Source organism: Tenrec ecaudatus, chromosome X (assembly GCF_050624435.1).
Source record: "Tenrec ecaudatus isolate mTenEca1 chromosome X, mTenEca1.hap1, whole genome shotgun sequence".
In the NCBI taxonomy this organism is placed as follows: Eukaryota; Metazoa; Chordata; class Mammalia; order Afrosoricida; family Tenrecidae; genus Tenrec; species Tenrec ecaudatus.
This window is the reverse complement of record NC_134548.1, coordinates 1944479-1961165: the sequence shown is the minus strand read 5'-3', so window position 1 is coordinate 1961165 and position 16687 is coordinate 1944479. Positions and strand designations below refer to the sequence as shown.

The following is a 16687-nucleotide window of genomic DNA, read 5'->3' as shown; positions in this document are numbered from 1 at the left end:
CACAAACACACTTGTACTCTGTCTCTTCCAACATAGAGCCAACTTATGGGAAAGAGTAAAAGTGCCTCCTTGGCTGCCTACAGACTGTTGATCTCTCCAGGGGTAGATGACCTCATCAAGCCCCACAGATTGCCTGGTAGGTTGGAATTAGTGCCCTGGTTACCAAGTATGCCACATCAATTGCATTTATCTGGAGCACTGCAGGGATGATTGGATCACATTGGGCATGTTTAAAGGATTGACCTCTGGAGAAGGGCCCAGTATATTCTCTTCCCAACGGCTCTTATGTAAGAAGCATTACCAATTAGGGATTATAAAACAAACAAACATCATTGTCTTACTGTTTAGGTGGGTGTGGGGGGCTTCTGCCGCACACTGCTGTATGGAGCCAAGAAAGCACAGAGATGGCATTCGAACAAGCCCAGGGGATGTTGCTGTGCCTCCCACCTTTCTGGACCCTGCAAGACCAGGAGGCTTCTCAGGGCGCACGCGCACGCGCAGTGTGACGAGGGGCTGTGCTTTGCCCAAGTTGGATTCACACGGAAGTCCTGAAGAGAGCGGAACTTCGTCATTGACACGCGCCTGGGCTCAGGTGTCCTGCGCATGCGCGCAGCGGGCTTCCTGGCTGGTTCCTCCTGACTAGCCATCTGGGGCTCGGGCGCGCTACCGGGGGGCGGGGCTCCCTGGAGGGATCCGCCCCCTTACCGCCAATCCCTGGCCCAGGCGCGTGGAGCGTGGGGCGGGGCTTCGTTCCGGTTCCACTTTCTTTGCGTTTTCACAGATCCAGAGTCAAGGCGATGTTTTTTTATTCTGGGTAGATGAGAACTATATACCACAGTGGATGGTTTTACAAAGCGACATTTATTTCATCTCAGGAAAGAGCTGTTGGCGTGCAGAAGCTTAGGTGTGGGTGTGCAAGGCTGTCAGCTGATTGTCTTGCTGTAGGAGGGACTGGCCTCTTTTCAACATGGGGGTCAATTCCTTGGAGATTCGTGGAGTGTTGGCGTCCACGTTCCTCGGAGTCTATGAGGTTCCCAGGGCAGGAAGCTTGGGTTTCAAGGACGTATAATGCTCCTTTCTGTCATTTCCAGGCTGTGGGAATCTATTTTCATTTCTTGTGAAAGAGATGTGAAGGCAGCAAGGAATGACTGGGTGAGGCTGTTAATGTCAGATGCTTCCTGTAGTCTTCTAGTCAAACGGACCACACTGTGCTAGCAAAGATAGCCCAATCCTCTTGAACCGAACTCGAAATTATCTTATTAGCGTAGTAAATATGAATGTCTTAAAAGTGAGAGGGTAAACCAAGAGCAGAGCTGAGAATTGGTAAAGAGGGTCATCACATTCACTTTACACATGTATGATGATTTCATCCCAAGTATTCTTACCTGTGCTGGGAGAGAATTTTACAGAGAGGGGCCCATAGGCCTGCAGGGTCATCTCGAGCTCCCGCAAAGCCTCCGAAAGAGTACTCAGATACACTGGACCTCCATGATCCCGATAGCAATGCTGAGGAACAGGGAGCGCCACAAAGCAGAAATTGCACAGTGGCCACATGTGCTCAAGCAGGTCCTGCAGCACAGCCATGGAGACTGAGTTTCCACCCAGCAGCAAGGTAGTGAGCTGGGAGCACTGGCCCAGAGCAGGCTGCAAGGCAGTGAGCTCAGAGTCATTGATGCCACAGTCAGCTAAGTTGAGGTAGGTCAGGGTGGCTGAGACCCTCTCGAGCAGACTTGGGAGGAATTCATATCTCAAGGCCGCCTTGAACACTCCGCTCAAATCCAGGAATCTGAGGCTCCTGGTGCTGGGACTCGTGCACAGACTAAACATGTCAGAGTCCACTGGCACGCAGTACTTTAAGGTGAGGGTCTTCAAGGGAGCCGGCAAACACCTGAGCATCTGGTCAAGTTGTTCGTCGATGAAATAGACAGATTCCAGAATGAGGTGCCTGAGTTGATGCAGACTGAGCAGCTGAGAGGTCAACTCTTCAAGTAACTTCTCCACTTCCTCCCTGCTACATGACCCAAGGGGGTCCAGGATGATTCCAGAAAGATGGAGTGTGCTCAGCTGAGTGAAGTAGGCCAGGTAAGGTACAAACCACTTGAGGGTTTTCAGGTCCCATCTGCAGTGCAATACCACCTCCTGGACAGAGTCCAGCTGCACCTCATGCAGTACCCCTTCAATAACTGGGAGTTCTGGTAGACCTATAAATTCTAACTTCCTACAGCCCAGGGGGGGCAGACCCCTTCCCTGCTGAACTCTTTCAATGAGGCAGGTGAGCAATTCATCCTGGCCTGTTTCAAGAAAACACAGGTCTGTGATTAACACCATAGAGGCCAAGGGCTGAGACGTCTCCCCTGCTCTGAAATCCTTCCCTTGGTGAGTCATAGCTCTCGGCTGGGTGGACAGCGTATCATCTGATGAGGGCACAGAGCACACTTTCCAGACGTTGGTGTCAGGGTTCAGGGTTAGGTCCAGCACTCTCAATTTGGATCTCCTTGGTGGAACATTCCGTGCCCGCAGACTATCAAAACCATCCATGGCAGCCATTAAGATGTCTTGCTGAGTATAAGGATACTTCAGGAGAGCCCCTAGTGGGAGCCAGATGAAAGGCCAACACCACATCATGGCTTTCACTATCTCTGTGTGTCCCCCAACCGCAGCTGCTAGGAACAAGGAAGGGAAGAGGTCTGTAGGCAGCCAGTCCGGAGGAGCCATGGCTGAGGCCTCATTCTGCAACTCACGCTGCAGGTCAAGATCCTGGAGCTTGGGTGGCTTCCTGCTGCCCATGCTGATCAATCTGCCTCAAAGGGAGTCCTGACCTGTAAATAAAAGGAGGGGTCTGCTCAGACTTCTGGGATAGCCAAGGTAGTTGTGCTACAACTCCTAAATCTGACTCTGACCTACTTTTCTCCTAAGAGGGGAATGTAGGACACTCCTCTTATCAACTCACCTTGGTAGAGGCTGGTGACACTTCCACGTGACACTTCGATTGCAAACTAGATACTTCCTGTGGCTCAAGTGGGTGCTGAGGCTGTGGAATCCAGGATGGGCAGCCAAGGGTGGCAAGTGACCTCAACAGCTGAGGAGGTGCATAAATCAAAGATCAGTAGGAATATCGTGCTTGCATATTGAATCAAGCTATCCTATGGCTTAATATACAGGAGAGTCAAATTCAAGAGGAATGACGGAGCATTCCTCAAATGGAAATTATGAGATCTATATTGAACTATAATGATCTGTGTTATCAAATAACGTCTATGAGACTACAAGAAAGTCTTCTAATGCAGTGAAATGTCAAATGTGCTCACTAATCACTAACAAAGAAACTGAAGAAATCTTCCAAACATTTTAGTATGAAATTGATCAACCATGTAGTCAGAAGACATAGATGATTATTGGTAATTGTAATAATAAATTAGGAAAGAGAAAGGAAGGAATTGTAGTTGGAAAAATATGGTCTTGGTGATAGAAACAAATCTGGAAATCACAGGGCATATCTTGTAAGAACAAGGACTTCTTCGCCACACACCTTCCTTGACAATGCAAATGGAAGCTGTACCTATAGCCTTATGCCGATGTGACTCACAGAAATCGAATCGACAGCATCTGGGGCAAATGTTTTAGAGTACAGAAGAAACCCCAATCCCAAATATAAATTGAGGACAATATTTATTCAGACATAAAGGACATAAAGACAAACCCAAACTAAAGATATATGATCTGGATGAGGAATGCTATTAGCATGAAGTCATGATAGCATCCAAAGATTCTCAGTCAGGATATACCCTCCTTAGGGCATGGAATACAAGAAAAGGTCAAATTCATGAGTAGTTTTATGTCCTTCATCACAGGAGGGGGGATTATGGAAACCCAAAGAAGGCCTAGATTGAGACACATACTTTACGTTCCTTGTCGTTTAGAAGATTGATCCTTACAAACAAGGCAGCGTGAGCACGATGGACAGGGTACGATTTTTGACTCTGCAACCTCTGGCTCAGAACTAACCATCAAGGACACACCAGTCAATCCGATAAGGAACTGCTCCTCCCTGAACTGACTGGAGGAGGGTGGAGGTAATCCACTCTCCAAGGTACCTTACCTGAGGGCAAGATGATCTCTTTAATTGTTACATGATCCCAAGTAATTTAATGGAGGGGTTTGGTTGGTTCTTTTTGCATTTGTCAGCTATGTATACCTTCCCCCAAATGAAATGTTCACCTATAAGCCCTGACATGAAAGAGATTTTAGAGGAGCTGGTTATCTGCAGGCAAAAATGAAGCTGAGACCACGAAGCTGAAGAAATGAATCAAATATATGAGAGCACAAATAGAACCTGAGAACCATCCCACTTCCATGGCAAGACCATCTCAAGAACAGATATGGCTTGTTGAGCACCAACAACAGGAAATGGTACCAGCTGTGGGACGACATAAGTAGCATCATGTATGAAGAATGCAACATTATCCACAAGACAAAGAAGGAAGAATGATCAAGGGGGATAAAAAGGAGACTCTGAATTTTGCCATTGGGAGAAATGCAACTAAAGAAAATGGAGGAAATGATGAGAGAACGGAACAGAACGTTTCAAAGAGCAACTACAGACGACAAATTGGAGTAGGAAAGTTTAACTTGCACCCCAAGGGGGAAGTCATCAAAGTGATAAGAGTGAGAACAAAGAGAGTGTCATTCTGTCGATGAGGTAGAGAAAAGGGAGATGGGAATAGGCTCACACCACAAAACAGCTTGGCCTGACTTCATCCAAAGAAACGTAGAGAAAGAGCCATTTATATGGAGTCTGCTCTCTTTAAAACTCTTCTTTTGCGGGGTGAGGAGTGAGAGGTTGGGGAGGAAGGTTTAAACTTGCTCTTCAGACATGAGAGGTTTGGCATAAATATTGTGAGTTCCAATAAAAGACAGCCATAATCATGCCTTGATGATTTAAAAGAGTCCTTGGTCCGTTATCACCCGGTGCTAGATTTTGAATATGACTCTTTGGATGCAATCACAAGTGGATTTTTCAGTCTCTCTTTAAAGGTCTGCACTCATTTATCATTTGTCCAGGACTGAAACAAGAGTGGACAGAAGTAGAAAGCCAAAATAACATTATGATTCTTCAGAGTCAGTGAGCAATTGAGGGCACAGCATTGATTGTAATAGCTATGTTAATAAAATTAAAATATTAATATCCAGGCTACATCAAAGGGGACATTGTTGATAAGCATGTTCTCACCTCCAGGCCATAGGATCCATGTTAAAAACAGTCACTAGTAGGACTTCACGTGATGGAAGGTGATCAACAGTCAACAAGATGGCCTTTTTGTGGCTCTCGCTCGTCTGTGGCAGAACACATAATAGAAGTAATTAATCATTTAATGCTGTTGTGAAATAATTATTTATGTTGAATTAGGTGGTGATTCAGCCTTGAAATCATCCATTTCAGATTGGGTAATTTAAGTCATTTATCAAATTTGTAATTGCTTCAAAATATAATTGCTTCTGAGCATCGCCTGTAACCCCTCCTGAGAAATAACATGAAAACCCACTTGGCCTAAGCTCCCTTTAGACACAAAATGGCAACACTTTGTCTGACAGACTTTGCACATATGGTCAAGAAAGACCAGTCCGTGAGCAGGAGAGCATGGTGAAGAAGAGGGAAGCCCTCACAGAGGCGGATAGACACAGCGATGGAAAAATAGTCACGTCTTGGGGAGAATGCTGAGGATGGCCCAAAGTGTGCAAGGTTTCTTTCTGTCATGCGGGGTGTGCCTATGGGTTGGCCCCTATTGGCGGCACCTAACAGACAAAACCACCACCAATAAGAATTCCATCACATCTGGAATCCAATGCTTGTCCTAAAGCCCGTAATCCCAGACAAAGTATTAAAAGAGCTCACTGCCATCATCAATGTCGATGAATGGAAACCACACAGGACACAGAAAACCACCCCTGTGGGATTCGAGGACTGTAAATCTCAGTGGGTGCACAAAGCCCCATCTTTCTCCCCAATATAAATACCGGAATCACTGAAGGGGATCATTCCTTTTCTGGTCAGTGGGCAGGATCACCTCCTTTGGGAACCACTGTTATATATCTTGCTGGGAGCAGACTCTCTATCTCTGAATTGGAAACTTGGTGGTTGTGAAGCCCCCAGGAGTTGACTAGTACACACATAAACCCACACTGGAGCCTGGCTCCCAAACAGACATCCTTACATCCCTGCCACAATGTGGACAAGCATGACCTTAGCTAGTTGATACACATAATGAATGGTTGCACAAGGGAAGATAGGAAGACACATCAAATCCCTGGAGAGGTTACTAATGATGGAGGGTAAGCAGGACCCCCTACTCTGTTTACTCTGATTATACTGCATAGAGAACATACATCCACATGTTCATAATGGAATACAGAATACACTCACTTCACATAGGTCTCCAAGAGAGCCAAGCTGGGAACGCAGCCTTCCCACCTCTAGGTCTGCCCCCACTTAGCTCCTGAGAACCATTTAGAATGTTTTCATCTTACTTCCTATTTCAACTCACAGTTGCAGAGGCTGACAAAGCTCAGATTTCAGTCTTGACTCTTCTCCTTCATCAAATAGTTCCAGTGACTGATGAATCCAAGATGGTAGATCAAATGGCAGACTTCTTCCTCAACGGTGTTGAGACCGACAACATCCAGAGAAGCAGGAATGATGGCAGGATTCTGTCTCAAGTCCCCAAACCTTCAGGTCAGATGAAGAGTCCAGGTGCAGAACAAAGCTACAGAGCTTTCAGAGAGTCCTTTTAAACAAGAGACCACACCCACAAGATAGCTATGCTCCCCCTCATTGGCTGTTCACAGTAGATCTCAGCTTGGAATTGATGGCATTTTTATAAAATCTCATCAACCAGGCTGATGTCATCATAACCAACCCTTCCCTGAGAATCCCTACCCAGCCCCATGGACACAAACTCCCAGCCATCACACCTTCCCCACTGGGATTGAGACAACATAGAAAACTTTGAGGAGTGTGTTTGCTGCTGAGAGTGGATTAAGCAGTTGCTTACAGGAATGGCTCTAGAGCCCAGATTCTCACATGTGCAACAGAGTTTTGTCCATATGGATTTTCATCTGTGTAATTAATTTCCCATAGCACAAATTTACTTGTAACCTGTGCCCCTTCCAACTTAGAGCCAACTTTGGGAAAGAGTAGACGGGCCTCTTTGGCTTCCGAAGGACTGTCGATCTCTCCAGGTTTAAAAGTTCTCATCGAGCCTCACAGATTGGATGAGTGGTTTGAACCATTGCCCTGGTGGTAAGCACCCCAGTGGATTACCAAACATGCGACCTTAATTGCGTCTCCCTAGAGCACAGTAGGGATTATTAGATCACATTGGGCGAGCTTAGAGTTTTGACCTCTTGAGAAGAGCCCTGTACATTCTCTTCTCAAGTGCTCTGATGAGAGAAACATCACCAATTAGGGTTCTTAAAACAACCAACGTTAATGGTCCCTCTGTTTAGGCAGCTGGAATCCAAATCTAGGGCATCACCTGCAGGAGAAGACTCTCCCTGTGTGCTCTGGGGTGTCTGTCTTTTCTCGTTGCAACATCTCTGCGCCGGACCTCCCTTGGAGAGCACTATGTTTGGGCCTCAGCCTCACTTTGGGCCTCGGAGGTTCACCAGGCAGGGACTTCACATCCAGAGAAGCTCTCTGGTCTCGGTCAACTTTCTTCTGCTATTCAGCTAAACACTTATCAATAGTGCTGTCCCGGCTTTCCTTTGGTTGCTTTATGCTTCATATGCTTTTGGGCAGCCTCTGATTTTAAATATTTTCAGGTCTGTGTGTACGAGGTCTGAGGTAAAATGAGGTAGCATTTGATAGATTTTGTTTTCTGGCCCATCAGCTTCTGTCCATCTGTTTAATTTATAATAGTCCATTGACCTTGGGTGAGGTGATTGATGTGTATGTATTCATTCTAGCAGTTTTGCTTTATATTTGTGCATGTTGTGTGTGATTGTGTATGTGTATTGTGTTCAGTTTCTTCGTTCTTCCTGTGTTACATCATTGCCTGGGGTGTGGCTCTGGTGTGTGTTGGTGTTTGAGAGGAAATGCTGGTTTTAGATTTGTGTGTGGTTGTCACCGACATTTTTGTCACAGTACCTCATGAAGGGCTTTTTGTGGTGGTGGTGGTGTTGAATTGTGATTTCATTTTTTCTTGTTTGTGAATTTTTTAATTCTGCATCATATCTGATTGATATTTTTCCCAGGGAAAAGAATTATAACTTTGTAACTGACAAAAATATCAATCACATATGATCGGTAAATAAAGAATCCCCCGACTAGAAGTTTAGTTCTTTGCCCTCTGGGGTTGCTGTGTTGGAATGGACTTGATGGCTGTGAGGGAGGATGGTGACGTTGACCAACATTTCTGTTGAAGTTCAAGGCTTTGTCCATCACAATTAACCTTTGTAATAATCATTTACAACTGAATCCTGCCAGTAATCCTCTCTACCTTTCCTCTCTCAGAACAATCATGATAGGCATTAGTTTCTCATTAGAGAACTATGGTTTGCTGAGAGATCCCAAGTAATTCACTGCACCACGTGGGATTTTAAGGGATTAAGAGTTTTGCTTATGATCCTTAATCCTTTTACCAGTGATAGAAGCACCACCAACCAGAAGTAACTATCTCATCATTAAAGTGGGTGAAGCCCAAATCCAAGGCATCAACCAGAGGAGAATGCTCTGTCTTCTTTTGGGTCTAGGGCCGGTTCCTCATCACCTGGTAACATGTGAGAGCGTGTCCTGCCTTAGAAATCTGCCTGTATCTTAGCATCTGCCTTACATTGTGTGTAGGAAGCTCCCTGGTAAGAGACTACAGGTCCAGGGATTCAACCTGACCCATACTTCTATCCTGGATGTAGTCAACTTTGTAGTATATCTCCAGGTTGCTCTCACCTAGAATCCCTTGAGAAATGAAAGTTCTGTTCAGCCACACCTCAGAGAAACTCCCTTTATATCTATTTCCTTGGGGTTGTGAAGGGATGAGTGCTTGGATGTGCCAGACACAGCTGCCTCAGAGAGCTCCTGACCTCTCTATCTCCTTTCTTTATGCAGAGACATCAGACTTCTCTCTGCTCACATCTCTAAAATCCCTTGGTAGATGATAGGATCTGGATCCACACCTCAGAAAACTCCCCGGACATCAATCTGACAAAGATTGAGAAGGGATTGAACAGTACTACCCACACCCTGATCCTTTTACTAAGGAATGTCTTCACACAAGATTCCATTATAGCAGATCCACTCATGGAAGCCACATTATATCATCAAACAATAAAATTAATCAAACTCAGGTGCAAAGGCAATGATGACAGAAAGATATAGGGGATGACAAGCCTCCCCATATCTCTATACCCTGTTTATGCTGAGTAGCGCAGCTGAATGCACTCGGATGAACACACCCTGGAATGCATGCAGCTCCTGCAAAACAGAAAGGCTGATGTTCAAACCGTGATCTTCTGGTTTGCATCCCAAAAGATAAACTACTGAAACAGTACAGCATCCCATCATGTGCACCACCCCGCCATGGTTTCTGAAGGGGTGAATAGTGCCTGGAGCATGTAACTTGTTCTTCTCTGTGGAGCACCTGGTGGGAATGGCCTGTACATCCATTCTAGGATCCCGCGTAGTCTCATAAAAAAGTAAAATAAACCAAACTCTGCACTATTGCATCCCTTTCACCTCATTGCCAACCTGCAGGACACATTAGGACGGATCCCAATTTCCCTCCAAGCTAATCACCGGTTCTCAACCTATGGGTCACCACCCCTTTAGTGGTTGAACGATTCTTTCACAGGGTCTCCTAAGACTATCGAAAAACACATATTTCTGAAGGTCTTAGGAAAAGACTCTGCTCCTCTATGCATCTTCTAGGGGCTCTGTGCACATGCATATACCCCCACACACAAGTACCCGGCGTGAGGACAGTTACCCATGCTACACCATGCTTCAAGACCAAATGTCATCTATTTGTAATTAGAAATAAATGTTCCACAAAGTGTGATTATGTATTGTTTTGTGATTAATCACTATCCTTTAATTATGTTCCATTTCTAAAATGAAATACCTGTATGTCTGATATTTACATTACGATTCAGAACAGTAGCAAAATTACCGTTATGAATGAAGTAGCAACAAAAATAATTTTATGGTTGGGGGTAATCACAGGAGAAGGAACTGCATTAAAGGATCGCGACATTTGGAAGGTTGAGAACCAGTGCTATGCATCATAGGCTCCCAGGCTTATTGGTATCACTCCATGCCCAATTCCCAGGAACACAGAAAGAATATGCACACTCTTGCTGACAAATGGAAATTTATTTCCTGTAGCTTATGATGCAGGTTAAAGTATTACAAAATCTTTCTCCCATTATACAAGGAATAATTGCAAACTATGTAAGGATTCATCAAGCATAAATTCATTCTTCCCTACTATCCCTTGGTAGAAAGATAAACTTAGGGGACTACCTGCTGGTCAGTGGTTCTCAACCTTCCTGATGTTACGACCCTGTAATAGAGTTCCTCATGTTGTGGTGACCTGACCCCCCAACCATCAAATTATTTTCATTGTTACTTCCTAAATGTAATATGCTACTGTTATGCATCATAATGTAAATAGCTGATACTCGGGATGTATTTTCATTGTTACAAATTGAACATAATTAAACACACTTAAAGCACAGTGATTAATCACAAACAATATGTAATTATGTATTGTGAAATATTTATGTGTTTTCCGATGGTCTGAGGCCACCCCTGTGAAAGGATTGTTTGACCCCCACAGGGATTGCGCCCCACAGGTTGAGAACCGCTTCTGTAGGGGATGACTGTATCTGTCTGTTGGCATTGGATCAACGTCTTTGTCACCATTCCACATTTGGTGTCCTGACATTTCACTTCCTGCTCCCTCAGGAAATTTGTTGAATCCAAAATATTTCCAGAGAGTCTGAGACTCCTCACATGAACCGTCTGGTCCAAATAAGAAGCAAAAGAGTTCAGGCAGAACAGTGGCAGCTGCAAAACACCACCACACCGTGCTCACAGTCTTGTTGCACCAGTTTGAAGAAATCCTCAAAAAGAGCAAGTTAAGGTCTGTAGGAAGCATCCAGCTGACCAAGGTGTTTACTAATGGGTGACTATTTAGTCCCCTGAGCCTCTGTGTCTCTGCAGACAAAAGTGTTGCAAACTGACTATTTGTGACTTTGCTGCTAAAAAGCATTGAGGGATAACTCAGTTAATAAGGATCCCTTTGAGGCTCTCTTGAATCTTGCATATCCCTGTGATTGTCTTTGAACCTGGTGCTTTTATTATTCTAAGGTTAAGAAACTGTGACTAGTTGAGTTACATTTGCATAGATAAGAGTTTAGGAATGTTTAAGTGCTTTGATGTTTGTTTTGTAACCAAGTCCTGTGTAAGAAGAGTATATATACCAAGCTTTGAATGTACTGGCGACTTTAGTCTATTGGATTGGAGTCCACCCTGTCCCATGCTTTGTACACAGCTCTTTCTTTTCCTTTCATCCACACGCCTCAGTTCAAACCCAGCTTGATGCTGGATAGCTGGTCTAATCCCCCGCAAAGGTCCAGTCCCAATAGAGTTCAACTGCCTCCAACAGAGAAACGGTTTGCATCATCACCAATTAGGGTAGCGATGAGAAGATGGGGCATTCCAAAACACTTAGAAAAATCATTGTCATTTTATGTCAGAGAACGTTATCAGTCATCCTCCTGGGCATCACTTCCATTACCCTAAAGACATTGCTGTGTTAGAGAGACTATATTCGGCATCGTAGAACTACAGCATTGGGATCTACAGCATAGGTATATTTGATTGAATATATACAGTAATATAATTTTATATATAATATATTTTATATATAATTTTATTGGTAGAACTCTTATACCTCTTATAAAAATCCATACACATTTGTGCATATGTCGCCACCATCATTTTCAAAACATTGTTTCCTTCTTGAGCCCATGCTCTCAGCTCCTCTTTACCCCCCTCTTTCCCCCACTCTCCCACCTTTGTGGGTTAATGATAAATTATAAATTATTTTCACATCTTACACTATCTGCTCTCTCTCTTCACCCACTTTTGTGTTGTTCGTCTCACTCAGGGGTGGGGTGGGTTCTACATCCATCCTTGTGATGGTTCCCCACCACCTCCACTTATGTGCACACCAAAACTCTTACCTCATGGTATCGCAACACCCATGATTGCTTCTGAAGATTTATCTGTCCTGGATTCCTTGTGCTGAGAGCTCTCATCTGTCCCTGTGTCTTCATGAAAAGAGTCAATCCCATATTTCCCTGGGGGAGAAAATTGTGGTTTTCAACTCTCAACCTTCTAGATGACAGCCCAACACAAAAGTCGCAAGACCATTAGAGCTCTAAAATATATATAATTGCATCACTACCAAACTACAGAAAATCCTGTCCCGTCCAAGTAGACATAGAGAAAGCCCCACCGCAAGTAGATGAGATATGCACAAAAGACAAGACAGACAGCTGCTGCAGGAACCGTGAGTGCAGAAAGGTACAGGGATAATGAGCTCCGACGTCCTTATACCCTGTTGATGCTGAGTACAGCAAACAGGTGCACGATGACGACTGCACCCTGTATGCACTCAGCCTATGAAATACAGGAAGACTTATGTTCAAACCCTGATCTCCTGGTTTGTATATTGATACAAACACTGGCAACAGCCACCCTGTCCATCATAGGCAGCCAATATCTCTGATATCTGAGGACATAAATGTTTGAAGCAGATAAATTCGTCCTTCCCTGTGGAGCACCTGGTGGGATTATTCTACAGATCTTGTGCTTATCTGCCCATTACTTTCTTCAAAGCCCCACCAGGGATAAGGTGCTATGCAACGATGCAATAGGGTCCCCCAAATGACATCAGGAAATAACTGAAGTATCCCCTAGGTGCATTACTGAAACCAGGCGTCCTGGTACTTGCGAAGTTGGCCAAAGCCCAGCTTTGAACGTGGTAATATTGGAGGTAAAGAAGAGGGAGACCAGTGCCCCCAAATGTGGATGCCCATTTCTTCTGAGTGTGCAACCACAAACCATGTCATGAATAATTAATGTTCACTCAGGCTGCAAGAGGAATCAATACCACAATGAATGGCTTTACGGAGAGATGTTTATTTGAACGCAGTGTACACAAATTTACCCCTGCTTTGAACAATGTGTTTCAGTGGCTTGGAAGGAAAGGGGCTGGTCTCTTCTCAACAAGGGGGGTTCTGAATTTCTTGGAGAGTTTCCTAGGTGGTGGAATCCAGGTTGCAGTGAATCGAGAAGATGCCCAAGATCAGACCTTCAATTCCAAAAACATGGTGCCGTCCTGCCATCCTTTATTGAGGGGGGTCAGCATCCAGTCTGCTGGAATCTTTCTTTCAATGCCTTCTACAAGGCAGGTGAAGCAAGCGAGGGTTGACTTGGGTGAGGGTGATGTCTGATGCATCCTGAAATCTTCACATCTGAAGGCGACTTTATCACAGAGAAGATTCCTGACCCTCGTGTACCTCAAGAACAAATCACTTAGGCATAGGGAACATGAACGCTTTAAAATGGGGCAAGGCACCCACAGCTGGACGTTTTGGACTGACAAGATAGCGTGAAGGAGATGATGGCATCAGCTGTCCATTTGGATGAGGATGGCATGCAATGATCTGTCAGTACCTCTGTGGTTACAGAATTCTACAGAAATGACCCCGTTGGGCATCAGGATCACCATCACCTCCTCCAAGACAGGGAGGAGAGCTTCCTAGTGCAGCATTCCTTGGGGGCCCAAGTAGCAATGCAGTGGGACAGGGAGCTCCAAGAACTTGCAGTGAGGGTTGGTGTGCTGCAGCAGCTGCTGCAGAACATCCCAGGACACGGAGTTTCCACATAACATCAAGGTGACCAGCTGGGAGCAGCGGCCCAGTGCATTCTGCAAGGCCCTGAGGTCAGGGTCCTGGATCCCACAGCCAGCTAAGTTCAGGTGCATAAGGGTGGTGGAGACAATCTCTAGCAGCCCCGGAAGGAATGCATAACTTGAGCTAGGCCTGGATAGACCACACAATACCAGGGTCCTTAGGCGGCTGGTACAGGGGCATAAAGACAGGTAAGTCAAGTCCTCGTCCAAAAGCACACAATCAGTCAGGCTGAGGGTCAGCAAGGGAGATGGCAAGCGTGTGAGCAGCCGGATGAGGCAGCCCCTGGGCAGGCAGGCAGATTCCAGGAAGAGGTGCTGGAGCTGATGCAGATTGAGGAGCTGAGAGGTGAATTGGGCAAGGAGTTGCTCCACGTTGCAGTCTTTGCCACAGTCCTTGCAACCCAAGATGACTCCAGAGAGAAAGAGGGTCTGCAGGTGACCCATCTGCGCCAAGTAAGGAGCAAACCAGTTGAGGCTGTGCAGGTCCCATTTGCCATGAATTTCCACCTCCTGGACACAGTCCAGCTGCACCACCTTCAGGATGTCCCCAAGAATGTGAAGTTGTGGGAGAGGTCCAAGAAACGCCACCTTCCTGCAGCACAGTGTTGGCAGGGCCTTCTTCTGCTTGACCCTTTCAATCAGGAAGGTGAGCAGTACCTCTGAGGTAGCTTCCTCAAACCACAGGTCTGTGAGCACCTCCACGAAGGCCAGGGGCTGGTGCTTCCCTCCTGATCTGGAATGGGGTCCTTTTTCCATCTGAATTCTGCGGGGTGTGTCCTCAGACTCTTCTGATGACATCACAGAGTCATTAGATGGGGCTCCAGCCCAGACATTCCAGAAGTTGGTGCCAGTTTGCAGCTGTAAATCCAACACTTTCAGTTTGCATCTCCTGTGCTGAGCATTCTGGGCAAGCAGGATATCAAGGCCATCGAGTGCAGCCTTTAAGATGAGCTCTCGAAACACACAATCCTCCAACAGAGCCCCAAGTGGGAGCTGTGTGAAGGGCCAGTAGTGCACCATGGCCTTCACCACCTCACTGTGTCCCTTGGCAACGGCTGCCATGAACAAGGGAGGGAAGAACTGTGTGGGCAGCCACTCAAGAGCGGCAATGGCTGAGGCCTCATTCTGCAACACGCCCTGGATGGTCAGGTCTTGGAGCCTGAATGGGTTCCTGCTGCTCATGGTGATCAGTCTGCTCCAAGAGGATTCCTCACCTGTGGATGGGAAAACAGGTCTGCTCAGATCTCAAGGAGAGCCACTCTGTGGACCCCGCCATCCGACAACCGTGTCCTTCTCCCATGTTAGCCTCAGAATCATTTACAAATAGAGGGCTTTCATGTTAATGATACATATTTAACGCACAGTGGAGGGACTGAGAAGGCTCAGATTTCATTCCTGACTCTTACCCTTGATAGCTAGTGGCTAACGAATCCAAGCTGGGCAACTCAGATGACAGGCTTCTTCTTCAAAGGACGTTGAGACTGACAACTCCCAGAGAAGCAGGAGGGATGGCAAGATTCTGTCTCAAGTTCCCAAACCTTCAGGTCAGAAGACTGGCCTAGGAGAGAACAAAGATCATTAGCTTTCAGAGAGTCCTTTTAAATCATACGACCACCCCCACAAAGACGCTATCTTCACCCTCATGGGTTGATCGCAGTAGGGCTCAGCATGGAATTTTGACTTTTGGAAATCTGCTCAACCAGGTTGATGCCATCAGAACTGACCAACCCCTGAGAATCCAGCCCCAACCCTGTTGACACAAGCCCTCAGCCATCTCTGTGCACACTGTGCGTGAGAGAACATGGAAAACTTTGGAGTGTTAGTAGATTAGAGTGGATTTAGCAATTGTTTCCAGAAAAGGCTGCATCACCAAAATTCTCATATGTGCAGTATAGTTTTTCCTTTGCATTTTCATGTGGGTAGCTCATTTCCCAAAGCAAAACCTTAAACCCACTGACTCTCTTCTGACTTTGAGAAACCTTATGGAAGCAAAATGCCTCTTTGGGTTCCTAAGGACTGTCAATCATTCCAAGAGAGCCTGTGCTCATGCATCATCACAGATCAGATTTGAACTGCTGACCTAACGGGGGGCAACCCAAAGCCTAAAAAAATATGCCACCGAGATTGCATCCCTCTCAAACACAGTAGGGATTCGTGGACACCACTGGGTGTCTATGCAGCATTGCTCTCTGGAGAAGAGTCCAGCACGTTCTCTCAGATTTTAAGGGAGATTATGAGAGTAGCGTCACCAACTGGGGGTCTTAAAACCCCCAAGATGTGCTGTATTATTGTTCATTTGTATACAATCCAAATCCAGGACCTCAGCTCAAGGACAGGTTTCTCTCCCTGTGTGTTCTGGCCCAGTTCCTTGTCTTCTTGCAAAATGCCTAGGCTTGACTTGCCTAGGGATCACAGAGTCTTTGAACATCAGCCTTAATGAGCTCAGGAGCTTCACCAAGCAGGGGCTGCAGGTCTACAGAGGCACCCAGATCCAAGTCACCTGTCTTGCTGCAGACAGATCCTGCTTCTCTCTGCCAACTTTTCTCCAATCCCTAGCTGGGTGAAAGGTTCTGAATTCACACCTCAGGAACCTCTGCTTATATCAATCTGGTAAAGATTAAGAAAGGATTAAGGAGTGCTATCCTACACAGAATCCTTTCAACTTGGACCAGCTTCCTAAAGGATCCCATCATAGCAGATCCAATCAAAGC

General features: G+C 45.8%; 1 protein-coding gene across 1 annotated transcript; it reads right to left on the bottom strand.

The window, feature by feature from the left end:
* Nucleotides 1–13823: 13823 nt before the first annotated feature.
* LOC142434757 (melanoma antigen preferentially expressed in tumors-like) lies at nt 13824–14996 on the bottom strand. Its single transcript, XM_075539373.1, has one exon. It carries the CDS (start codon nt 14994–14996, stop codon nt 13824–13826), a length of 1173 nt encoding a protein of 390 aa, XP_075395488.1.
* Between the last annotated feature and the right edge of the window lie 1691 nt (nt 14997–16687).

What these genes read in the sequence shown, in the direction of transcription:
- LOC142434757 (XM_075539373.1), bottom strand. Translation starts at nt 14,996, where the DNA reads ATGGTGCACTACTGGCCCTTCACACAGCTCCCACTTGGGGCTCTGTTG.